This window comes from Nilaparvata lugens, chromosome 1 (assembly GCF_014356525.2).
Source record: "Nilaparvata lugens isolate BPH chromosome 1, ASM1435652v1, whole genome shotgun sequence".
Lineage (NCBI taxonomy): Eukaryota > Metazoa > Arthropoda > Insecta > Hemiptera > Delphacidae > Nilaparvata > Nilaparvata lugens.
The window spans coordinates 2,019,619-2,046,706 of NC_052504.1; the positions used below are offsets into that span (position 1 = coordinate 2,019,619).

The window sequence follows — 27,088 nt, forward strand, 5'->3', positions numbered from 1 at the left end:
TGTAGTTTTAAAGGTCATAGATTTCTTCAAGACATCACCTACACGACAGCAAAGGGAGATAACCAGTTATCTAATTCAAGTTTCTGTTATTCCAATTGTTTAAAGAAATGTTCACAGATATTCGAAATATCATAGTATAACAATATTATCCATCTCAATCAAATTGCTCTACTGCTCACGTCTAATACAGAGTATCGAATACAAGGCCTACTTCCCTTGTTGTAAATCAAGATCATAACAGTAAACTGTACTATTTGAACCTGTTAGTGCCGGTTGCACAACTGCCGGTTAAATTATAACCGTGATTAATTCCACGAGAACCAATCAGAGAAGCCGTCTTTTCAAAAACGCCTTCTCTGATTGGTTCTCGTGAAATTAATCACGGTTAAAATTTAACCGGCTGTTGTGCAACCGGGCCTTATACTTTCAATATATAGGTGTGAACAATTTTAATTTTGGATCAATAATATTTATCGCCCAAACTGAATATTCCTCATGACATGATGAATTAGGTCCATTAATTATAAGGCAATAACATACGAGTTGATCGAAAATTCAAAGTAGTACAAGGAGATGTTGTCATAGAAGTGAGAGATTTTTACGATATCAATCTTTAAACGAAGCTTCAAAAATAACACAGTTATGTAAACCTTAATGATCTATCTTTTTCCTACAGTTACGTTGAAAAGTGGCCATTGCTGCACTGATTACAGAACGCAAAGAATCACTTTTCCGCTCTAGTGCGGGAAAAATCTTTTCTGCACTCCAGATTTGCAACATGGCAACGCAAAATACTTAGTAGGTTATATGGAGCAACAGTGCAGCAAAAACAAAATGAAGTTGGTAACAGTGACTGCTGTGGCTGCTATAGTGAGCAAGGTGCAACCAAGCACAACGCGCTAATTATTAGTATTAGATTTATAACCAAGGACAACGAGGACTTTAGGATTTAGGATTAAGGTTTTTATTAATAATAAAATTACACAGAAAAACATTTGATGCATTTCAGGCAATTTTACCCATAATTACCCACTTTTCATATTCAATGGTAACTGTATGAAACCTTAATGTGAAACGTGCGCAAAGTTCCTCTGCTGCACTCAAGAAACCATTCCGCCCTCGCCTACGGCTCGGGCGTAAACGTTTCTTTCGGTGCAGCAAACTGTCACTTTGCGCACTAGTTGCACAAATAACTATTTCAGTTCTAACTTAAAGTTCTATCTTTTCATTAACATAACAGAAAATTATGTTTAGATCTTTCCATTAACATACCAGACAATTATTCTTCAACTTATTAGAACCATTTAGCACATTCTCAACGAATCTTTCTTCTGTGTTACAGTCCTATTTTTGTGACAATAGCCAGTTGTAACTTTTGAGCTTGAAGTGCTAAGAATGAGAAGTCAGTTCTGTGTTAGTTTTGTAGTTATTTCACTTTTGAACTCAGGTTTTAGTGAGCGTTCTGTTAGAAAGAAACGGTACGTCTCGTTTCCTGAAGGGAGTACGTTTACGGTTAGTGTGAAACCTTTATTCACGGATAATAACTGTTATAAAATTATCAAGACATGGTTTACTGACAATATTAAGTCCATTGTCAGTGTCAAAACTCACACAGAAAGTGTGACACTTTATTGACACTACATTACACACTATATCAGTGGTCAGTCTATAGTTATTTGTGCAACTAGTGCGCAAAGTGTCAGTTTGCTGCACCGAAAGAAACGTTTACGCCCGAGCCGTAGGCGAGGGCGGAATGGTTTCTTGAGTGCAGCAGAGGAACTTTGCGCACGTATTTCACATAAATTTTTCCTACAGTTACCATTGAATATGAAAAGTGGGTAATTATGGGTAAAATTGCCTGAAATGCATCAAATGTTTTTCTGTGTAATTTTATTATTGATAAAAACCTTAATCCTAAAATCCTAAAGTCCTCGTTGTCCTTGGTTATAATATATAATGAATAATAATTAGCGCGTTGTGCTTGGTTGCACCTCTGCTCACTATAGCAGCCACAGCAGTCACTGTTACCAACTTCATTTTCATTTTGCTGCACTGTTGCTCCATATAACCTACTAAGTATTTTGCGTTGCCGAGTATGCCTAAGTATCTGGAGTGCAGAAAAATTTTTCCCGCACTAGAGCGGAAAAGTGATTCTTTGCGTTCTGTAATCAGTGCAGCAATGGCCACTTTTCAACGTAACTGTAGGAAAAATATATTTTAGAGCTGTGAATAACAAATAGTGAGTAGGTTTTTGATTTTGTATTCAAATTTTTTAAATAAGTGCAATATCTCTGAAGTTTTTCAATTTATTGTGATTCATTTAGAGTATAAAATCAACCTTCAAAATTCAAAATTTCAAATCATCATTTCTGGACCGAAAATCAAGTGACGAAGCAGTGTGTGACTATATAACCTTATCTTTTGGACAACATTAACATTTTATCAAAATTTTTGGAGAGAAATAGTACAGACTTAGCCTAGTTTTTCCTCCAATGTCATATATTGTATTATGATTATAGTATTTTATACAATAAAAAAAATAAATTGATTGATTCTGTATCACAAATAATGACAATGTATTGCTAGGAGTTGCAAGACCCATTGCATACTAACACTACATTATAATGGAAACAAATGAACAATTAACATATTCAGAACAGAAAATAAATATGTGGATGAGAGTACATAACTTTTAGAAACAAAGAGAAGAACCTATTTGTTTACAGAATAGAAATGAGAATACACATGAAATTCTATCAATACTAAGTAAATAAAATAACATATTTACTGACACTGACACATATTTACTTAACACATGACACTGATAGTAATCACGAAAAAAACAGCCATATTATAATATTAAAATTATAGTAGAATGCGGGATTCAAATAATTGATGTTTTAATGTTTGTGTGAGATTTCAGATATTATTCTGCGTATTAATGAACAATCTATTTCAGATATAACATCCTGATATTGATTTTTGATAATCATCCCACATGAACCCTTGTTTATCTCAGCCTCCAATAGTATTTATCATTTATTCATTCATAGACAATAGATACAACCCATGATTGTGTAAGCAACAGGCATTCGCCCAAAACAGATTTCAACATTGATTGAAAATAAACATCCAGAGGTTATTATTACAGTTATATGTAGAGTTCATGATTTAATTTACTCAAAATTTTTAAGTGAGTGACTCACTCACTCACTCACTCACTCGTAGAACTAGAAATCTACCGGACCAAAAACGTTCAAATTTGGTAGGTATGTTCAGTTGGCCCTTTAGAGGCGCACTAAGAAATCTTTTGGCAATATTTTAACTCTAAGGGTGGTTTTTAAGGGTTTAAAGTTCCTCTTTTAGCATGTATATTCTTCTTATTCTCTTAATTATAATTGAAAAATGTCCATACCATATGTTGATATAGAACTATAATCTAGAGAGAGTACCTCTTCGAAACAGTTGTTAACTGGTAACTAAATTGATAATTTTGTAAGGTTGGCATTAAGTTGAGTTGACTTTGTTAGGTTGGCACCAAGTTGAAGATTGAAATGCATTTATCGCGGAAAAATCGATTGGGCACTGCTACTTCAATCAGAGTTATTACTGGGAATTTTATATCGCCTGATATGGCGAGCGAAGCGAGCCCGCTGATATATTTTTTTACGGGGGTCCAGGGGGCGGAGGCCCCGTGGCTAGAGGGATATGGCGAGCGAAGCGAGCCTGACGGCTAGTTATTGAAAAACGAAAATCCAAATTAAATGCTGTAATTCACCCCGAAGACTTCTGCTACTGCAAATATTGACAACAGGGTGAACAGGTAGATGGATATTCGATGAGCGCTACTATTCAAAATTTATTTGTCAGCCCGGGAATCGAAGCCAGTACCTCCCAATTGCGGTCGGGAATGCTTACCCTTACACGAAACTGACAATCTCTGGAAAGCAGCGCTCATTTTATACGAAGCCATAGCGGCCAGCCAGTCTACAGATGGAAAATACTGAGATATTGCAATTAATTATTCAAATGCTAATGAATCATTAATCATTAATCAGGGTAACCATACCCTGTTGTCACTATTTGCAGTAGCAGAAGTCTACGGGGTGAATCACAGCATTTAATTTGGATTTTCGTTTAATTATAATTAATTATTCATTAGCATTTGAATAAATGCAATATTTCTGTAATTTCCATCTGTAGATATGTATCGATATCAATCCCTGTAGATTCCTCACATCTTCCTGAACCTCGACTTTTAGAACCTTCCTCGTATATTTTCCAGTGTCCAGCAAACTATCTTCCAAAAAACTATTGTCCTTTTGTCTGAAAAATGACTTCCAGAAAAAACTAAAAGATTGAATGGAAAAGACTAAGAAATTGTCAAAAAACCACTGATTTATTGATAATTAGAAAGACCGGTCTCGGTTAAAGTGAAACTATAAGATATTTGTCTTAGATAAGTGTGTCAACCAGTAGAATTCTCTCGTATTTTATCATTGTCTCATAGCCAGAGAGGAGTATGTTCTGTAGAGGATTTGAATAAAACATTTCCATTCATGTTAATATTCTATGTCTGTTTTCTTTTCAGTTTGCTTTCTGCATGACCTTGAAAGCCATGACCTACGATGACATTGATATATTTTCGGAAGCAGTTGCTGTAGCGGTCAACTATGATCTCCCCAGCAATGTCACTCAGCTGCCATTTGCAGTGTTGCCAACTGGTGCATCCAACATACCGCCCACCAATAATGCAATGTTGCCGAATGGTGCAGCCAAGATACCACCCACCTATCAAGCAATGTTGCCAAATGGTGCAGCCAACATACCGCCCACCTATCAAGCAATGTTGCCAAATGGTGCAGCCAACATACCGCCCACCAATAATGCAATGTTGCCAAATGATGCAGCCAACATACCGCCCACCTATCAAGCAATGTTGCCAAATGGTGCAGCCAACATACCGCCCACCTATCAAGCAATGTTGCCAAATGGTGCAGCCAACATACCGCCCACCCATCAAGCAATGATGCCAAGTGGTTCAGCTAATGTACCGCCCACTTATCAAGCAATGTTACCGGATGGTGCAACTCATATACCACCTACATATCAACTGCCAATCAATGATTACCACCAAGAAGTTTATCATAGATACAGATCGGCAAGAGCTGAGAGAGCACTCATTTATCAGAAAGCTGAAACAATTCTGGAGAAGTAAGTACACTCAAATTGGTAACATATAATTCTTCATTTATTTTCTTCTTTCTTCAGTTTATTTGGAATATTCACATTTCATGTGTTGGGGAGATGTCATTTTGTGGTGAATATGGTGCATCATTCGACCGGGTCATATCTGTGTTATCGGATGGGCACGTTAAACTATAGGTGCCGACTGAAGTATGACATATTTATTATATTCCATAAGCAGACATGATAGACTATCTATCTTTACTCTATGCTACCATTCATATGGCTCATTCGTAGTATATATCCCACTGTTCGATATTATAAAGCTGCATACAGATATACGCGCCTCCAACCCGCTCCGCGCAAGCTCCGCCCTCATTCTGCCATCGCTCTGCAATCGCTCCGCCCCCGATCTGCAGTCGCACCGATCATTAACGTTACGGGAGATGTTAGCTCTTCTCGCGTTCCACTCTTGCTCCCCGGTCGATCATCAATCGCTCTGCTCGAGTGACGTTCGGTTGCGGAGCAGGGCGAAAGTCTGTACGCACCTTTAGATTTCACTTCATCAGAGATTGATGATGATGTAACAGCCGGAGCTTGTTTCTCAAAGAAGACTCAATAAATCAGTGGTTTAGAAATTTGCACCATTTTTAATCGATGCCAACTTGTGAAAAATTGAATTTATTTTACTTTTCAAAAAACTCGCCGAGAACATAGCTAAACATCTTATTTGATCATCATCATTATCATCTCACAAGGATTAAGCTGATTCAATTACTTTCAAAAGCAAACACTTTCTCCCAATCAGGCAGATCTGTTTAGTGATTCGTTCAATGCACGCGTTCAATTGATCAATAAATTGAAATTAGATCAAACAGTGCAGAAGATGCAAAATGTAGATGAGGCGTTTTTCCAATTGCTTGGCCACCAATGGAATCAAGAGAATGGAAAAGAAAGAGAGAGAAAAAAGAGAAAGAGATGAACAGTGTTTGGAACAGAGGAACAGAGAGAGAGAGGGAGTGAGAGAGAGATAGCGAAAGAGTGAGGAAGTATGATGGAGGTCAGGAAGAGGAAAAGGAACAGAGGTTTGGAAGATGGAAGCTTTCAATTTGATGAATTTATTGGCTCAAGGAGATGAGCATCCAAGAGAAGAATGAGTTGGGTAGAAGTATTATGAGGAGGAGGTGAAGGAGGAGGAGGGGACGGATGAGAAGGAGATGGAGGAGGACAGAAGGATGTGAAGGAGGAGAAGGAGAGGAGGAGGAGGAGGAGGAGGAGGAGGAGAAGAAGGAGTGAGAGGAGGACGAAAAGAAGAGGAGAAGGAGGATTTGGAGAAGTGAGTAGTGGTTGGTAGAGATGACAGGACAGAAGGTAGAAGAAATAGGGAAGAAAATAAGATAAAATAAATATGTATTGGAAAGAGGTATAGAAGAAAGAAAATATGTAGGCCTAGTAGTGAGGGAAAGGAAGGAATAAGATAGAACAGGGCTTAAGAGGAAGAGGCGGAGGAGAAGAAGAGAGAAACAAAAACAAGAAAAGTGAGAGGAATAGATAGGAGCGGACAATGGTGAGAGAAGGGATCGGAAAACAAGGTATAAAAGAAAAAGAAAGAGAGTGTGGCAGTAAAGGACTAGAAAAAGGAAGAGAGACAAAAATGGTGAAGTAGGAAGGCAAAGGAAAGTGGATAATTGAGAATAGTGGGAAAATGAGGAATTGTAGAATATAAAAGTGATGAGAATAAAGAGAAGGAGAAGATAGAAAGAGGGGTAGGATCGATTGATTAGCTGTCTTTATTTGAAACACCAGGGAGCGAAGTTTGGGCGCAGCCGGCCCTTCCTTATACTTGTTCCTGGGGAGATGAGATAGTCGAGGAAAATCAGGGAGAAGGAGATAAGAACGTAGAAGGCAGAAGACGAAGATGAAGATTACGTTGAAGATGGGATAATTTATGAGGAGTAGTGAAAGACATATGTGGTGTAGGATCGGAAAATGAATGATGAAGGAGATGAAAATACGGTCCAGGAGAAGAAAAAATTGAACATAACAAGGCAAAGGAGGAAAAAGTGAAAGATTCAGAAGTAGTCAAAGGGGAAGAGAATGTAAAGAACAAAGAAGACAAAGAAGAAGAAGAAGAAAGAAGAAGAAGAGAAATATGAGAAGGATGGATTGAGAAAAAGAAAAATGGAAGAGAAGGGGAAGAAGAAGAAAAAGAAGAAGGAGAAGAAGTAGAAGAAGTAGAAGAAGATTCAGAGGAGGAGAAGGAGAAGGAAGAAGAAGAAGAAGACGACGAAAAAAGAAGAAGAAGAAGTAGGTGGAGAAGAAGAAGCAAGACAGGCGTTTCCAATAAACGAATGAAGTTTGCAATTTTTCAAGCCACTGAAGATTTGTTATATGCAAATCCACTTAGATACGCCTCAACTGTTACTGCACTTCAAGGAAAAAAAAGAGAAGAAGAAGAAGAAGAAGAAGAAGAAGAAGAAGAAGAAGAAGAAGAAGAAGAAGAAGAAGAAGAAGAAGAAGAAGAGAAGAAGAAGAAGAAGAAGAAGGAGAAGAAGGATCAAGTAGGAGAAGTAGACCAGTCGATTTTGCATGAATAGAAGAGTGGTTGGAGGAGTAGAATTGTGGCGAAAGAGGGAGAAGGAGGGGAAGAAATTAAGTGAGAAGAATTTGAAAGTGGTTTGTGAAGCATGTAAGAGCCCACTGCCCTATTCCATTGAACCTGACGAGATTGATTTTGATGTTTTCTATGCTGAGTAGAGGAAGATTGATAATATATTATGCATACATAATAATATACATACATGCCTGTCATCTTCTGAAAGGCGGGCGCAGTTAGTGTTTCATGATAGAAATGTATGCTGAATAGAAATGGACAGGTCCTTTGGACAGGACTTTGTATGATGATAAAAGACCATGACTAAATGGACAGGACTTTGTATGATGATAAAAGACCATGACCAAGGAATCAGCAATTATTATATCAATAGCAATCTACAAACGTGGCTTTCATATCTGTACTCAAAAAAAAAATCACACAAAATATTCGAATATTTCTCTTAAATGTCGATGGATCATATAAAAAGCATCTACAAACGACACTTTTATTTCTAACTCAAGAGAAAATTTCACAAAACATTACAATTCTCCTCTTAAATCCTAATGTTTCTAATGATCATTGAGTGGCATTTAGGGATGTCAATCCCGGGACTGATTTTCAATCCCGGTATTTCGGGATTATCCAATATCAATCCCGGGATCCCGGGACTGATCCCGGAATTGGAAAAATCAGTTTCATGCATTTTTGCAATTGTTCCTCCTCAATTACATGTTCAGTAACAGTGTGTAGAGATGAAAAAGGGCTCATTATAGAGGGAGAAGATGTTATTGAAATGGAAAAATAGTTAGAAATAATATTAAAATTAAACATTTTATTTCCATAAATGTTTTCAAGATCAGAGTTTTTTAAAAGCTGAACCACTAGTAAATCAAATTTCGTAGAGCCAACTATTTTTACTTCAACTATATATTCTACTTATGATAGAGAAAAAGAAGATATGAGGATCCCTGATCTAAAGAGAAAGAAGAGATAATCCATTAGCTAGACAGAGAGTAATTAGATGGTGCTTGTTCATTTGTGATTTCTGAAGTCTTTTCAAAGTTCTGAGTGCATTTCAAGGAAATGATATCAGCACTATTGCAAATATTGCGCTGTCTAGACTAGTAATTATTGTCGTGCTGCGTAAACAGAAACAAACATAGAGACATAACAACCAGAGAGATCAAAAACCATTCTGAGAATGATGCGAACCGATACTGCGAAATCTATTTAGCCAGCACAGAGTACAGTATATTATGTAGCCCACTGTAAATCCAACTGTAGGCTGTGCGAGTAGAATAGATTGATCAAACACTTGCAACAATAAATTAGTTCCGTAAATTAATTCTTTATTGCATTGTTTTTGAAAAAATACGATTCACAATTTCAGATTTTCTAATCCCGAAAATCCCGGGGATTGACGCTAAGAGATCCCGGGATTTTTAGGTATCAAAAATGGACCGGGATCCCGGGATTCGAGATCCCTAGTGGGATTCTATTGCAATCTAGCTTTCTCAACATCTCGATTCTGAATGTGTAGTTTCCGTAAATTTTCGACAAAATGTTGAACTCAAATTATTGGCGAAGTGAAAACAAGTTATTCTAAATTTTGAATAATGTTCTATAGTGAGGTCCACGCTATAATGGCAGTATTCTATAAACATAGGGTGTTGCTGACCTTGTCCATCATTCAACACAGCAGATAGATCCTTCCACAGCTCCGCAACATTGCCAGATCGTTTTTCAACACTGATGGAATATTCATTTATCCTTTCCCTCATTTATTCGTGGATACAATAATCACTAATCATAGAAATATGTTAGGAAGGAACAACAGGCTTGGCCCAAAACTATTCCATTCCCAAATTTTGATAAATTAATAAATGTTCAAAAAATAGGTTATGTTTCTACTGTTTTTATAGTTAATTAACAAAATATTCAATCTCAATTTTAAACATTTATTTTTTCATCAATCAAAAATATAATTTTCTCTTGACAATTGAAAGATTATCAATTATTTTAAACAATGATTAACAGTTAATACTCAGATATCCCTGTATCAAATTTTCTCTATTGGAAGGCAGTGACAAGCAGAAATTCGGCAGCGCTTTCTTCTATCTTTCTTTACTGTCATTATGGAACGTGGACTTCACTATAGAAGTAGGACAGGAACAGTTCTGAAGAATATAATCCTTATAATTTATTTTCCCCTGATATTCCAATATTTGTGATATATCTATGATCTTCATATACATTTAGAAGTAGAAATTGAATCATAGTAGGGTGGAGCATGATGCTTTCTCTCTCCAGTCACAGATTTAAATTTTATTTTCAACTAGGCGTCAGGCTCGATTCGCTCGCCATATCCGTCTAGCCAGGAGGCTCCGCCCACTGGACCCCCGACTGGATCGTCGGCAAATGAGATCAGCGTGCTCGAGATCAGCTGAGATCAGCTCGCTGATTTTTTATTTGAGCATGCTTCATTTTATCAGAAAGTCAAAGTACTAAGAAAACGCAGAAAAGCTGAGAAAAAAACGCTGATTTTGGGCGTATCTTTGATGAAGTATTAAAGTCACCTCATCACAAAATTTGAAACCTCTGTACCAAATTTGAGAATTTTCTGTCTATTACTTGATGAAATAACTTGGAAAAAGCAAGAAAAAAAACACTAATTATGAGTGTATCTTTGGCGTTATTTCAAATTCCTTCTAACACAACATTATTACACCCTAGCTGAGCTTCTGTACTAAATTTGAACATTTTCTGTTCATTTGTTCTCGATAAAGCTGAGAAAACGCTAAAAATTGCTTATTTTGGGCGTATCTTTGGATTTTTTTCCAAATCCGTTCTTAGTGCGCCTCTAAAGGGCCGCCAACTGAACATACCTACCAATTTTGAACGTTTTTGGTCCAGTAGATTTTTAGTTCTGCGAGTGAGTGAGTGAGTCTGTCCGTCAGTGAGTGAGTGCCATTTCGCTCTTATTATATAGATTTCTATTTCTATAAGCACATTTATCAGAAATTCTGTTTTCCAGGATTGGTATGGACGGCAAATCATGTGTGATGCGATCCTTGTGTGAAGCTGTTCATTTTTTACCTGACAAACAATCACTCATTCACAGAATAATTGCACTCATATTCACGTAAGTAACAAGATTCTGCTACAAAACCATAAACTGTAATAAATATTATATATATAAAAGCGAAATGGCACTCACTCACTGACTGACTGACTGACTGACTGACTCACTCACTCACTCACTCACTCGCATAACTAAAAATCTACCGGACCAAAAACGTTCAAATTTGGTAGGTATGTTCAGTTGGCCCTTTAGAGGCGCACTAAGAAATCTTTTGGCAATTTTTTTACTCTAAGGGTTGTTTTTAAGGGTTTAAAGTTCGTCTTTTAGCATGTATATTCTTCTTCTCCCAATCTCTTAATTATAATTGAAATTTTCATATCATATGTTACTATAGAACTATAATCTAGATAGAGTACCTCTTCGAAACAGTTGTTAACTGGCAACTGAATTAATAATTTTGTCAGGTTGGCATTAAGTTGAGTTGACTTTGTTAGGTTGGCACCAAGTTGAAGATTTAAATGCATTTATCGCGGAAAAATTGATTGGGCCCTACTGCTACTTTAATCCTGGGAATATTATATTACTAGCCATCAGGCTCGCTTCGCTCGCCATATCCGTTTAGTCTGGTTCCCCTACTGGATTGTCCTAACATATGATAAAAATGCTCAAATGAAAAATGCAGGCGAGCGAAGCGAGCCTGCTGATCTCACCCTTGGACGATCCAGTCGGGGGTCCAGGGGGCGGAGCCCCTGGCCAGACGGATATGGCGAGCGAAGCGAGCCTGACAGCTAGTTATGAATAAATTGATAAGTGAGCCTTGGTTATTATGAGAGTTGCCACTGACAACAGGACTTGTGTTTCGATCATGTGTGTACAATATGTTATGAAAAATACATTTTCATAACTTTGATACAATATTTTGTTAATCAAATATATTTCCACATTGTTGGAATCGATGTGGCAACTTTTCAGATCTAGAGAACGATGGTGCCATCTGCTTTTGTCGAATGATAGACAAGGATAGCAACACCTACCATAATCAAATACTGCCATTATAAAGTAGTCCTCACTATAGGAACATGATAGAAGGATGATACAGAGATGGTAAGAAGATGATACAAATATGATACAAGGATGATATAGATATGATACAAAATGATACAAAGTTAATAAGTAGATGATTCAAGGATGATTATTCAAGGATAGCAACACCAATAATAATAATCAAATACTGTAGTTATAACGTGGACCTCAACATAGGAAGATGATAGAAAGATGATACGAAGGTGATACAAAGATGATACAGAATGATACGCAGATGATACAGAAAGATACGCAGATGATACAGAAAGATACGCAGATGATACAGAAACATACGCAGATGATACAGAAACATACGCAGATGATACAGAAAGATACGCAGATGATACAGAAAGATACGCAGATGATATACAAGGGTAGCAACACCAATATTAATTAAATTCTGTCCTTAAAACGTGGATCTTACTATATAATAAGATGATTGATTCAATTTCATGTTTTCAGGTTGCCAACAGACCTGATGAAGAGTGATGAGTCACCCGAAATATGGAAATACAGAGCGGCTCAAATCAGCGGTCATCAACTCCAGAATTGTGAACAGCTATTTCCAAGGTGTCCTATCTCGTTGCTAGCTTTAGCACTATCTCTACGACCCGGCCATAAATTAGTTGATTAGAAATAAACGAAAAGTTCTAATAAAATGATGCATGTACTTTGGAGAAATCTGTTTAAGGCGGTGCAAAGGCTAAAAAAAACTCTCCACTGGTGAAAGTTTTCCGATTTGTATATCATCATAGAGGAACAATAGCATACGTAGATATCTCATGGTATATAGGGCATTTATGTCGCAACTTTTACTGTTATCTCAAACCGATAATCCATGCAGTTCTTTCCCGTGAAGCTGTGTGACGCTGGTAGTCTCTCATATTGTGCAGTTCATACACTCTCACCCCAACAAAATAGTAAAAATCGACAACCATCAACAGTAATCGGCTTGATGAGATAACAGTAAAAGTTGCGACATAAATGCCCTATACCATGGGATATCTACTTATGCTATTGTTTCTCTATGATATCATCAAGGTATCAAAATAAGATAGTTTTCTCAGGAAAATAGAAGAGTTTTTGAGATATAAGCGCCCAAAGTTTCATTTTTTGTGACAGAACATTTCAAATTCGGTGAGAGATAAATCCATGAGATTTGAAGGATGAACTCTTCACGGTATTGTTGATTGAATGAAGCAAAAATATTTTGAAATTGTCAATTTTTAAGAGTTATTCAATTAACCAAAAAAAGTTTCAACTTTTGGGACAGAACATTTTAAATTCGGTGAGAGGTGAATCCATGAGATTTGAAGGATAATTTCTTCACGGTATTGTTGATTGAATAAAGCAAAAATCTTTTGAAATTGTCAATTTTTGAGAGTTATTCAATTAACCAAAAATGACTCAACTAGAAGTTATTTTTAGTAAATTGAATAACTTTCTCAAATATTGATTGATATTTGGATAAAACCACTAATCTGTTGTCAAATTCTACACTGTTTTATTTGGTACACGACCAAGGTTTCGTCACCACACCGGTCACATTTTCAAGTTGACTGTAGAATTCAGACTCAGTCGAATTGATTGATATTTTCAGAGAATTTTTGTTTTATTTGATCAAAATCACCATGATGAATTTATCCTTCAAACCCCATGGATTTATCTCTTACTGAATTTGTAATGTTTTGTCCCAAAAATTTAAATTTCAGGCGCTCATATCTCGAAAAGTAAAGATCGGAAAAAATGTTTACCCGAAAAATATCCTATTTTGATGATATACAAATCGAAAAACTTTGAAAAATATCACCAGTAGAAAATTTATTTTTTAGAGTTTGTACAGCCTCAACTGGAGAGCCAGTTACAAACACATCGATTTTGAACGTTCGATTTCTTGCCGTCTATATGAATTCTATCAGATTAAACAGAACTTGGCAAACATCAAGAAGCATCTGAATTTGAAAATCTATGTTGTAAAAATAATTGAGGACTGAACATTTCGTGAAGTGAACAACTACAAGACTTAACCCATTTTGGACTATGTGTAACCTTATCCAAATTTGGGAGAGGAATAGCACAAGGCTACCTTATTTTTTCTCCCCCTATCATTACATTTATAGATCTATGTTGTAAACTAATTGAGGACTGGAAATTGTTTGAAGTAAACAACTACAAGACTTAATCTATTTTGGACTATGTGTATGTAACCTTATCCAAATTTGGGAGAGGAATAGCACAAGGTTATCTCATTTTTCCTCTCCCTATCATTTTGATGATGTGCTTATTGTATAAATCAATAGAAAACGAATAAATTGAAATGGATGGAAGGCTAACATGATAAATGATAGAGAAGTACATAGGATTATGAGTAAGAAAGAAATAGAACAACAACTTCGAAAAGGTTTGGGAAATTCAGAATGACAGACTACAGAAAGTGTAATGGAGAAATCAAAAGAGAGTGCGCAAAGAAAAACGCTTGAAAAGTGTTTCGAAAGAAGCAAATTATACCTTCTGAAACAAGTTTTCGTTTTTGCCCAATTCGTGGGTGAGAGAGTTTTGGGTAGAGGGGCGAGGAAGAGTGCCTCAAGCAATTCTGCAGGTCTTCGCTCTCTTTTTTTTTCTTCTTCTTCAACCTCCTCTTCTTCTTCTACCACCTATTCTTATTCTTCTTCTTCTTCGTCTTCTACTTCTCCTCCTCCTCCTTCTTCTTTTTCTTCTCCTCCTTCCTCCTCTCTCATAGAAACTGACTTTAGCCTGTCGTCTGGTGGTTAGCAAAATGGAAGAGAACGAGTGATAGAATGATCGAGGGAGAGAGAGTGAGAGAATGATCGAGGGAGAGAGAGTCGGGGTGTGAGTGAACAGAGATTGGAGAAAGGTGGTCTTAAAAACTTTTAAAACGAATTGTTCTTGAATTTAATACCGCCAGAGTTGTCTGATGAGATTTATTTGTCACCGGTATCTTTGCTTCTCTGTCACTTCTTCTCTGTAGTCCTTCCAGAAATTTCCTCTCTCACTCTCTCTTGTTATTCAACCGGTACTGGTATTTATTTTTAACGCTAGAACGTAAGTTGTATTATGTTTTGTTAAACACATGAATAAAGGAATCTGAATCTCTATCTCTCTTCTCTTCTTCCTAACTGTAGTCAACCGCCTTGCCTATTTGATTTTATTATCACAATTTATTAGAGAGCCAATCACAGGCAGGATACTCAAATTCGAACTCTGATTTTATCACTTTTCTTGCCCTATTATGGCGGCTGAAATAACAAAAATGATACCAAAAACAGGGTTTTTTGCGATTCCCCCAAAAACGCCTTCAACGATTCTGATCAAATTTATACTTGAAATAGTCATTGATAAGCTCTATCAACTGCCACATATCTGTGAAAATTTCAAGATCTCCGCCCCATCTATGCAAAGTTCAATTTAAGATTTCCAATTATCAGGCTCCAGATCCAATTTAAACGAAACATTTCAAGTGGAAAAGATTGAGCATGAAAATTTTTACAATCAATATCCAGTAACACATTTTCTCCTAAAATTGAAAATAAGCTCGGAATTCGAGGAAATATTATTATTCAAATGCAAACTCAATGAGAGAGGTAACTGTTGATTCTATCAAAACATCCACTGAAGAAGATAACAGAATATTAATTGATCTCGTCAGCTTTTGAATTACATTTTCTACGAGTATAATGTAAATTTTCATAACGGCAAGGAGAGTTGTGTGAGTGCACCACAACAGATATTTATACAAATTCATAATACTTACATTCAAAAGCAATGTAATAACAAAAATATACAGCTTAGTAAGATGATTCATAATATTTACATTCAAAAGCAATATAATAACAAAAATATACAGCCTAGTAAGATGACAATATTTGTCATTATTTAATGATGAATTAATAGCGATATACTTATCAGCATAGGTATAATAGCTTGGATAACTCGAGTTGAGTTCCTTTGAAAATAGGAAAACTTTTCCAAAAATTCATTTAATGAATTGTTTTTTATCTCCTCTCTTTCTTCAACCCTGCCCCTCCTCCTCAACCCAACCTCCTACCCCTCCCCAGCGTGGAATCCTATTTTTGATGTTTAGATTTAATCAATATTATTGATATTGCTTCAACATTCGTATTATCGATGAAGGTTTCGAAATTGATATAATCGATATTGCTTCAAAGTTGATATTATTGATGTTGATTTCTTACTAAAAGTTAGGCATCATTTTTTGTGTAGTTGAGAAGTTGATATTGTGGTAATTATTCATATTGAATGAACACCTTTCGATTGTCATCTTAGTCTTCTTACAAATTCTTTTCAAAAGACAATTTCTTAGTCTTCTTTATTTAATCAGATCTTCTATTCCTCATCTCTCCCTATTCTTCCAAATACATTTCAGTATCAACTTCTGTCATTTCTCCTTCTACGATTTTTCAACATATTTTTGCTGTAAATTTCCTTTTTTCTCTGATTCTCTTCCATCATTTTCTTCATTCCTGACAAAGATGCCTAATCAAATAAAAAGACTGAGAAATTGTCAAAAACCAATGACTTCATTGATAGTTAAAAAGACTAGCTTCGGTTGTTACACCATTGTCAATCTCTGATAATCCCTTATAACTATCAATAAATTGTGTGGTTTCTGAAAATTTCTGAAGGGGAAATTTAAAAGTGAAGTAAAACGCCGAACAAAGAGAGAGAAAAAGAAAAGAAATACTACAACTTGTGAGTGGAAGATGGAAGAAAATAATTGAGAATAAGATGGAAGAGTCTCAACAGAAAAGAAGTTGAAGACCTATTTAGGCAGTTTGGTGCTGTTGTGAAAGGATGGGTGGGGGTATGTCTCAATTTCTCCCCTCCACCACAAAACCCATTATAGCTCGCCACCGAAGAATAGAAACCTTTTGGTTAAAGAGGGTTGGTGAGGAGAGAGAGAGAAGAAATAATGGTGGAGAGTGAGGATGAGATGATGATGAAAAGGGGGAGTAGTAAGAGGACGAGGTAGAGAAAAAGGACGTGAATTAGAAGGAGGAGGAGGAGGAAGAGGAGAGTGGAGAGGGGGTACAGGTGGGTGAGAATAAGAAAAAAGAGGACATCGTAGGAGAAGGACGAGAAGTGGATAGGATGTGGACGAGGTGGAGGAGGAGAAGCAGAAGGTGAGGGAGGAAGAGAAGGAGAAGTGGAACACGGTTGGACGAGGAGGGGGTGAAGCAGAAGGTGAAGGAGAAGGAGGAGTAGGAGGAGGAGAAGGTGGTGGAGGAGAGAAGGAAGAATAGAAGGAGGTGGAGAAGTGGAAAGAAAAAAGAGGTAATAGCGGGAAAAGGAGAAGGAGGAGTGATAGGAGTTGGAGGTGAAGGTGAAGGAGGGAAGGAGGAGGAGATGGATGACTAGTAGGAGAAGGAGTAGAAGGAGGTGATGGCGAGGAATTATGAGGAAGAAGGGTAAAAGAAGGTGGTGGAGCGGCAAGTGGGTGAAGAAGAAAAAGGTTGAGAGAAAGGAGATGGTGGGGAAGGAATTGATGGGATGGGAGGGAGGAGATGGCGTAGAAGAAGGAAATGGGAAAGTAGGTGGTGGAGTAGGTGGTGGAGGAGAAGGAGGAGGAAATGTGGAAAAAGAATAAGGAGGGGTAAGTGATGCTGTAATGAGGAGAAAGAAAAAGAATGACTAGTGGAGAGGGAAGCAATGAGGCGGTGGAATAGGAGAAGGACGAGGAGGGGGTGATAGAAGAAGGAGTACAGGTGAAAAGGAAAAATGCTTGTGGAAACTAAGTATAACTCACCCCTCTAGGAGACATTTCTACCCTCAACCCCTTGCACAACACTGTTACTGTATTCAGTTAATAGGTTAAGTCTGGTAAATTGCACTGGCTTACTATAACCTCAACTTTACTTTTTTCTCCTCCCTCTTCCTCTTTTTCTTCATCTTCTCCATCTTCTTCTTCTTCTTCTTCTTCTTCTTCTTCTTCTTCTACTTCTTCTTCTTCTTCGTCTGCTACATCACCTCTCCATTCTCCACCACTCTACTGTCACCGCAAGAAAAGTTGTGATTGGCTATTTAAGCTCTCCCCACAGTCACTCACTCACTTACACTCTCTCTCTCTCTCTCTCTATCCAACACACACACACACTTCTTCCCTCTCAGTATCATTCAATCTCTTTCTTCCTCACTCTCTTTCTATCTTACCCTCTTCCTCACATATTTATTTCTCTCCCACCGGCTATTTCCTCTAACCTGTCTCTTTCTGACCAGTTTTCCCTCTATATCGATCTTTTTCTCTTCTCTCTAGAATTATCGGGATACGATACGGTTTAAAGATGGTGTTGTTTAGATGGTAGTGTAGTAACGTTAACTACTAACAAAACATCCAATTTGAAACTCTACTCACAAATTATCTATACTGAGACCATCTCATAATATGGTACTCTACGTAACAAGTCCGGTAACGATAATTTACCGCAAAAGTATGATTGTTTCTGCCCGAAACGTAGTTGAGGGCAGAATTATCATACGAATGCGGTAAATATATTGCCGTACAAGTGACGTACACTATTTTCCTTCATACTCATCTGATAAAGAATAATATTGCTGAGAAACAGATACCATTACCTGCTGCTGCTCGAGCTACTGCATTCTATAAACATGACCCAGCCCTTAGCGTCTAGTTCATAACAGACAGACCCTTCGAGCTCAAATAAAATGATAAAGGCCTGAATTATAAGATTTCAGATGAGTTCTTATAACTTGAAACTCCTTAAATGAGTCTTTTAGTTATTTGAGTTAGTATATTAATTACTCAGAAGCTATTAGGACTCAGTAGAGTCCTAACATACTCCACTGTAAAGAGAACATATGATCTCTTTACAATATAGTATGCTGTAATGAAAATCACATGTTTTCTTGTTCTGAAAACAGCTGTTTACCGGCTTGATTTGATGCATGGAAAACAGCTACAATTGAGCAAGTATGACAAACAATATTTTTTATCATTATCATTCATCTCAGCTGTTTTACAAGCATCAAATCAAGCCGGTAAACAGCTGTTTGCAGAACAAATAAGCACATAAGATTCTCGTTATAGCATACTCTACTGTAATGAAACCATACGTTTTCTTTACAGTCGAGTATGTTTCCTAGTTCCGAAATAGGAACAGCCAAACTGCTACAAAAAAAAACATCTTCCGCGCTCCAGGTGAAAGTTTTGTCAACTTCTAAAAAATTCCTGATTCGGAATTTGTAAACTAGGTTATGTTTATAGAATGCATGTAGCACAATCAGGTAATGTTTTCTATTTCTCAATTATTCTTCTTTAGATTATTATGACAAAAAATTGTGTTTGTTACTTGAACGTGAATGTCCTTTTCAGTGCTCGGATGAATTTCTAGTCTCTGCTAACGCCTTGACTATAAACATCATTCTCGCCTGTAAAACGTCCCTCCCCGTCCTTGTGACTTAAGATATTAGTACGGTACTTGGACTTGAATGTATTTTTCAGTGCTCGGATGAATTTCTAGTCTCTGCTAACGTCTCGACTATAAACATCATTCTCGCCTGCAAAACGTCCCTCCCCGTCCTTGTGACTTAAGATACTGGTACGTTACTTGGACGTGAATGTCTTTTTCAGTGCTCGAATGATTTCTAGTCTCGGCTAACGCCTCGACTAGAAACAACATTATCGCTTGCAAAAAGGTAAATAAGTGAATATTCTCTATTTTTAAAATTACTGACTGTTATAAATTATTATTATTTTGGTATTTGGAAGATCTAAATTTAAAAGAATGGTTTGTATAAATATTTTTGGACTAAAAGTTCTGTGGAAATCTAGAAGACATAACCTCATTTCGGACTTTTGAGTTAACTAAATTTGGGAGAGAAATAGTACAAGGTATTTTCAGTGTTTCTCTTTCGATCTATGATTCATTGTATTAAATAATAAAGAATAAAGGCCCTTTCCCGTCCATGTGACGTAAGATACTATTTCAAATATCTCTGCTGTGACTTTTCATTTCTAGGTCACAATCAAATGCTTCTTTGTTATTTTTTAATCTCATGAATTTTAAAGTCTTTACGTTATAAATTTTCATCAATTATATGAGGTAGCACTAAATTCTTCATTTTAAACTAGCAGATAACCCGTGCACCGCAAGGGTTCGATTAATAACTTGATAAACTGAAACCTTAATTGTTCTAGGCCCACTTTGAATTCTTCAAGATTTCAGTAGGTCAAGTTTTCAGTTTGTCGATTTCTCAATTACACCCTTGCGGACTACCAGTTACATCTATATATATATGAAAAATCTGGTGTGGCGCACTCACACAACTTTCCTTGCGTTATGAAAATTGATCACCTGACGCTAGTGTTCCCGCGCATCTCAAGTCTACTATTCAAAGATTTGAGCCAGCTGGTGACAGGGTAATAACGCTGGAGAAACACATGAGGTCTGCTATCTCTTCATAGTGAATGATTTAATAGAATCAACAATAATTTGCAATTGAATAATCACATTTTCTCGAATTGGAAGCTTATTTTCAATTTTAGGTGAAAATGTTACTGAACATTAATTGTAGAGATTTTCATGCTCAATCTACTCCACTTGATTTTTTTCGTTTTAATCGTATCTGAAGCCTGATAATTGGGAATCTATCTGCATTGATGGGGCGAAGCTCCTGACATTTTTACAGATATGGGACTTGTGGCAGTTGATAGAGCTTTTCAATGACTATTTCAGGTATGAATTTGATCAAAATCGTTGGAGCCGTTTTCCAAAAACCCTGTTTTTGACAAAATTTTTGCCATTTTAGCCGCCATTTTGAATTGTATCAGATCGAAATTGTTCGTGTCGGATACTTATATCGTAAGGACCTTAAGTTCCAAACTTCAAGTCATTCCGTTGATTGGGGGATGAGATATCGTGTACACAGACGCACATACACTCATACACACACACACACACACACACACACACACACACACACACACACACACACACACACACACACACACACACAGACCAATACCCAAGAAGCACTTTCTTGGACTCAGGGGACCTTGAAACATATAGAAATTTAGAAATTGGGGTACATTATTTTTTCGGAAAGCAATACTTTCCTTACCTATAGTAATAGGGCAAGGAAAGTGAAAAGCGAAATGGCACTCACTGACTGACTGACTCACTCACTCACTCACTCGCAGAACTAAAAATCTACCGGACTAAAAACGTTCAAATTTGGTAGGTATGTTCAGTTGGCCCTTCAGAGGCGCACAAAGAAATCTTTTGGCAATACTCTAACTCTAAGGGTGGTTTTCAAGGGTTTGAAGTTCGTCTTTCAGCATGTATATTCTTCTCATTCTCTTAATTATGATTGAAAAATGTCCATACCATATGTTAATATAGAACTATAATCGAGAGAGTACCTCTTCGAAACAGTTGTTAACTGGTAACTAGATTAATAATTTTGTCAGGTTGGCATTAAGTTGAGTTGACTTTGTAAGGTTGGCACCAAGTATTATAATAAATAAATAAATGAATAAATAATTTTATTTCCATCATAAAATTCACTTGACATTCATTTTAAGTTTTGGAAATTATATGACCACTTTGACAAGTTGTGTGGTCATTGTTAGTAATGTATTAATTTTAATACTAAATGTTAAGACATAGATTATTTTTTTTTTTGGAGTTCGGTTAATCACTTTACAGACAAGTTGAAGATTGAAATGCATTATCGCGGAAAAATTGATTGGGCACTGCTACTTCAATCAGAGCTATCCCTGGGAATATTATATCACTAGCTGTCCGGCTCGCTTCGCTCGCCATGTCCATTTGGCCAGACGTTTAGTTTGGATCCCCGACTGGATCGTCCTAACATATGATAAAAATGCTCAAATGAAAAATGCAGCTGCTGATCTAATTATTGGACGATCCAGTCGGGGGTCCAGGCTAGACGGATATGGCGAGCGAAGCGTGCCTGACGGCTATTTTTCAATAAATTAATACGACCAATAAATCAGCTTAACAATTTTTAAAATTAATAATAAAAAACATTGTTTCCCATTCATTCAATGTGGACAGTATAGAGTATATTCTTGACATTGTTCAAAAAAGGATCAACAGCCCTCACTGAATTATAGCCTTACTGACTTATTGATTGCCGAATTATTCCTGAAAGTGGAATTAGACTTTTCCACGGAGAGTTACCCTTTCGAAAAAACCCTTCCGTTCAGTAATTGATGAAATAAGTGGCGTCCACCAATTTCCAGAGTAGAATTAATTACAACTTCACTATCACTTTCACTATCTCCTACTTCTCAGCAATTATTATCACCACTTTTTTCCTCCCTATTCTCCTTATTTTTATCATTTTCTTCTTCTCCTCAAATATCTTTTCGCCACACTACACAGAAAGCAGCTGTTTTCCAGTCCATACGTAGATCTGAAAGACCTTGTTTGCAGACGACGTCAGAAAAGGGTTTCTTTCCCGGTCTAGGCCAGAAAGTTGTCTCTTTCCAGCCGCTCATGCAAGTAGTTAATAAGTCATCCGCTAGATCGGGCGAGTGTCCACTTTCATCATCAGCTTAAGTCGCCATGATTTCAGTTCCAGTTTCGAATCAAACTAATTCGTTCGCAACCAGTTTTATTCAATTATTTATTGTTGATTAGTGCATTCCGAATTTTCAAAAATGCTTGAAGATGACTGTGGTATTCCAAGTGAAATTTTAAAAGAATCTGAAATCCTGACTGCAAATCTTCTACCACTAAAATCAAGAGATAGGTACGATAGCATAACAAGTATTCTTTATTTATTTTGTCAGCAATACCTGTAGTGTTGCGAAAAATATCGTTCGCACCACGGGCAAAAGTGTTTTTCCAGCTCTCAATCTTTTTCTAGTCCTCGGCCTACGGCCTCGGACTTGAAAACCGATTTCGAGCTGGAAAAATCTCATTTTCTGCTCTAGGTGCGAAATATACTATTCCCGCCAAATATCACTCATTCCTCTTTCTATTCCCCTTTTTTTCTCATTGTCTCCTACAGTACTTATATATTTTTTCTCTTACTATTCTCCTACTTTTTCTCATTTTCTTCTTCTCATTTCCTCTCAAATATAATGCATTCCTCCTTCTCCATTCCCTTCTTCTTTTTTATCTTCTCCTGTCTTCTCCTTCTTCTTCTTCTTCTACTTCTCCTTCTTCTTCTTCTTCTTCTTCTTCTCCAGTCTTCTTCTTCTTCTTCACCTTCTTCTTCTTCTTCTTCTTCTTCTTATTCTTCTTCTTCTTCTTCTTCTTCTTCGTCTTCTTCTCCTTCTCCTCCTTCTTTTCCTGTATTCTCCTACTCATTCTCAATTTCTTCTTGTTGTTCTCATTCTCCGCCGTTTTCACTCATCACATCTAATCAATGTCTAGGACTTCTATAATATTAATTGCCAAATCGGTCCCCGAAAAAGTTGGGGTGTAATTCTTCAATAGCTTATAATTATTTGGCTGGGAAACGTAGTTTGTTCAATCGATTAGCTCACTCTACTACTGAAAGAAATCAGGATTTCGTCATTCCAGGTACTTCATCAATTATTTTTATCTTTATCCTTGTTCTGTATTACACCATTCAGAGATCATTTTGACAGCTAATTAGGGAATAAAATATTTTATGAGCTCATAGATTAGCACACGGATCTTCCAGTCATTCCTTGAAACGTTATCAGGTCGAAAATTGGGAAAATCAGAGGCAAAAGGGGTTTAAATGTCTTTGAAATGTTACACCTTCAAGAGCGTATAACTAGTAAACTATGAGAGTTGTGGGAAAATGTTACATTGTCATTATTAAAGTTGTAAACAGGATGAAATTTGCTAATTTTATTGAAAATATGTGGAAAATCATTGAATTGTACAGAATATTACAACTGAAGTTTTTGTACTTTACACTGTTCATGTCAAATAACAAAACACTATCGTCAACTTGACCAAGAAGGCAGTGCTTGATCGTTTGAACTTTCGTAATATAATGAATAATCAAAAATTAATTGATAAATGAATTTAAATGATAATTTTGAAACGAAAAAGTTCTTAACACAATATCTTAGTATCTGAGAATTTGTGACATTGCAGTGACTTGAAGGCGTAGTGTCACCATCCTCTGATTGGTCGAAATCCTTCTCGTTTCTGATTGGCTGTTGCCAGCTGGCTACACAAAATGGCGGACACAGGGCATGGAATGGCGGAAACCTGCCACACTGAAAGTCAGATTCTCACATATCAGTATCACATATACCCGTGTTTCGGATGGACACACGTTAAGTCGTCGGTCCCGGCTGCCCAAAAAGCAGTCGTTAGGTCATGTCACAGAGGCCCTGAAATTGATCAGTTGCGACCTGAAAACTCTGACACCAGACCTGAGCCAGCCCGGTCACACAACATTATTACTATTATAGTGAACGTTTCCAGTACAGTAGAAATAATATATAATACCTATGAATTATAATGAAACTATATACTTGCTCGGCCGGGCTGAGTGAAAAGTTATATTGGTGAAAATATATTTCATCCATAATTATTATTAAACGAAAATCCAAATAAAATGTTGTTAATCACCCCGAAGACTTCTGCTACTGGAAATATTCACAATGTGTTGAACAGCTAGATGGAAATTTGATGAGCGCTACTATTCAAAAATTATTTGTCAGCCCGGAAATGTTCTAATAATTGTAGTATCTCAGTAATAATCTCGATTTATATTTTATTCAGCTTCAAAAGTTTTATTAGTGGAGAAACTCGCAACATTATACTACACTAAGAGCCGTTTGCACAGTGTAAGTTTGAGCTAAAGCTTAAACCAAATCTGGATTTTTTTTTGTTTTAACTTAAATTTCAGTTTTGCACAGTATCAGTTTAAACTCTGCATTGAGTTTAAACTCTGGGAAAGTTTAAACCTCCAAAACAGGAGGTTTTGTATGTATAATATAACAACTACTTATATTTTTTTTTTGTGTAGTTGAGAAGTTGATATTGTGGTAATTATTCATATTGAATGGAAAAAGACTAAGAAATTGTCAAAAAACCACTGATTTATTGATAATTAGAAAGACCGGTTTCGGTTATTACACCATTGTCAATCTCTGATAAACTAAAACTAAATACAAGAACAGCAGAATTTATACTAGTAGGCGAGTACTGCTATTGGTCGAGGGCATGAACGCCTGCCATTGGCCTAGCTAGACAGTCTCCTCCTCCTCAACGGTGTGACAAAATGGCGGGTTAAGCAACAGAATCGCCATGATAATAAAATTTACTTCGAGTACAAAATAAGAACCAAGAAAACAAGTGTGAAAGATAATAGAACAAATATGTAAATGGAAAAACTATTGACTAATGTATGCTTACAATTTTATGATAAAACTAAATTCGTAGTGTCGTTGTACTGGTTGAAATGAATCTGGTCATTTAAACTATACTGAGAATTTTCCTTAATTACTCTTGTTATTTCTAAAGCCTCTAGAATATTCAAAGATCTGCCTTTGTTATTAACATGCAGAAACTCAACATTCTCCTTAACTGTGAACCTGTGATTATTTGTTATCAAATGTTCAGCAAAGTTAGATTCCCCATTTTGTTTATTCCAATCGCTGATGTGTTCTTTAATTCTACTTTTGAAACTTCTACCAGTCTGAGTGAGTACCCACTTGTTACGTGGGTCAGGTTTTTTATCTAAAGGTTTTTATCTTACATTCTAGATTATATTTTTTGGTGCCCACTGGATATAAGTTTGTTCGTAATAGTAATATAGCATTCCATAATTTTTTGAAGAATTTCTTGATCGCTTTTCACTTTTATTACCTTACAGCTTACAGCTCTGTGGATTGAACCAGGAAATAGTAGCTACATAACCTCAATCCACTGATGGTTTGTAAACAAATACAAATTTCCTGTAAAAATTTCCCTTCCTGATGTTATATAAACGATGACATTCTATTACCAACTTAACGCTAAACTAGTTTAACTTAAACTGGATTAGTAAATGCACTGAGAAAACCGATTCAAGTTTAAACTTTGAGATTAACTTAATCAAGTTTAGCAATCTATACTGTGCAAACGGCCCTAATAATTCAATTCTATATAGCCAAAGGACACAACTTGTGTGTCTGCTTTTTCTACCCTATAACCTACATACGAGTACCGTACATCCATTAAACATACATGTTGAAGCCAATGACACATATCTCTATGATAGCCTAAACCCTAAAGCATTGCCGCTTTGAACCCACACAAACAATAAATTTCAACGTCACAATAATTGATATGACTAGTCACTATCATTGTGTCCCAAAGCAGTTCACAAATTATCATATAGTTGACTGGTCATACATGCTGCCACATAATGTGTCATATATATTGGGAGAAACTTGTGGAAATATATGGGAATGCTCTATAAATATTCGAAGTGTAGGTGGAATATGTATGGTACCACAAGAGAGACAGTTTTCAAGTGTGTATGACATTGGTTTATATAAATTATAGACTAATATAATGACATCATATATTTGCTATAATTTATATAAACCAATGTCATACACACTTGAAACTGTCTCTCTTGTGGTACCATACATATTCCACCTACACTTCGAATATTTATAGAGCATTCCCATATATTTCCACAAGTTTCTCCCAATATATATGACACATTATGTGGCAGCATGTATGACCAGTCAACTATATGATAATTTGTGAACTGCTTGGGACACAATGATAGTGACTAGTCATATCAATTATTGTGACGTTGAAATTTATTGTTTGTGTGGGTTCAAGCGGCAATGCTTTAGGGTTTAGGCTATCATAGAGATATGTGTCATTGGCTTAAACATACATGTTGAAGCCATGACACATATCTCTATGATAGCCTAAACCCTAAAGCATTGCCGCTTGAACCCACACAAACAATAATTTCAACGTCACAATGTTTCAGCAAAGTTAGATTCCCCATTTTGTTTATTCCAATCGCTGATGTGTTCTTTAATTCTACTTTTGAAACTTCTACCAGTCTGAGTGAGTACCCACTTGTTACGTGGGTCAGGTTTTTTATCTAAAGGTTTTTATCTACATTCTAGATTATATTTTTGGTGCCCACTGGATATATTTGTTCGTAATAGT

At 36.4% G+C, this 27,088-nt stretch overlaps 1 protein-coding gene across 1 annotated transcript; it reads left to right on the top strand.

Annotated features, from left to right (window-relative positions):
* The first annotated feature begins 1,375 nt into the window (after positions 1-1,375).
* Positions 1,376-12,582, top strand: LOC120351031. The gene is made up of 5 exons (XM_039426937.1): positions 1,376-1,512; positions 4,592-4,724; positions 4,815-5,214; positions 10,818-10,925; positions 12,411-12,582. Exons 1-5 carry the CDS (start codon positions 1,396-1,398, stop codon positions 12,580-12,582), a joined length of 930 nt encoding a protein of 309 aa, XP_039282871.1. The 5' UTR covers positions 1,376-1,395.
* The last annotated feature ends 14,506 nt before the right edge of the window (positions 12,583-27,088 follow it).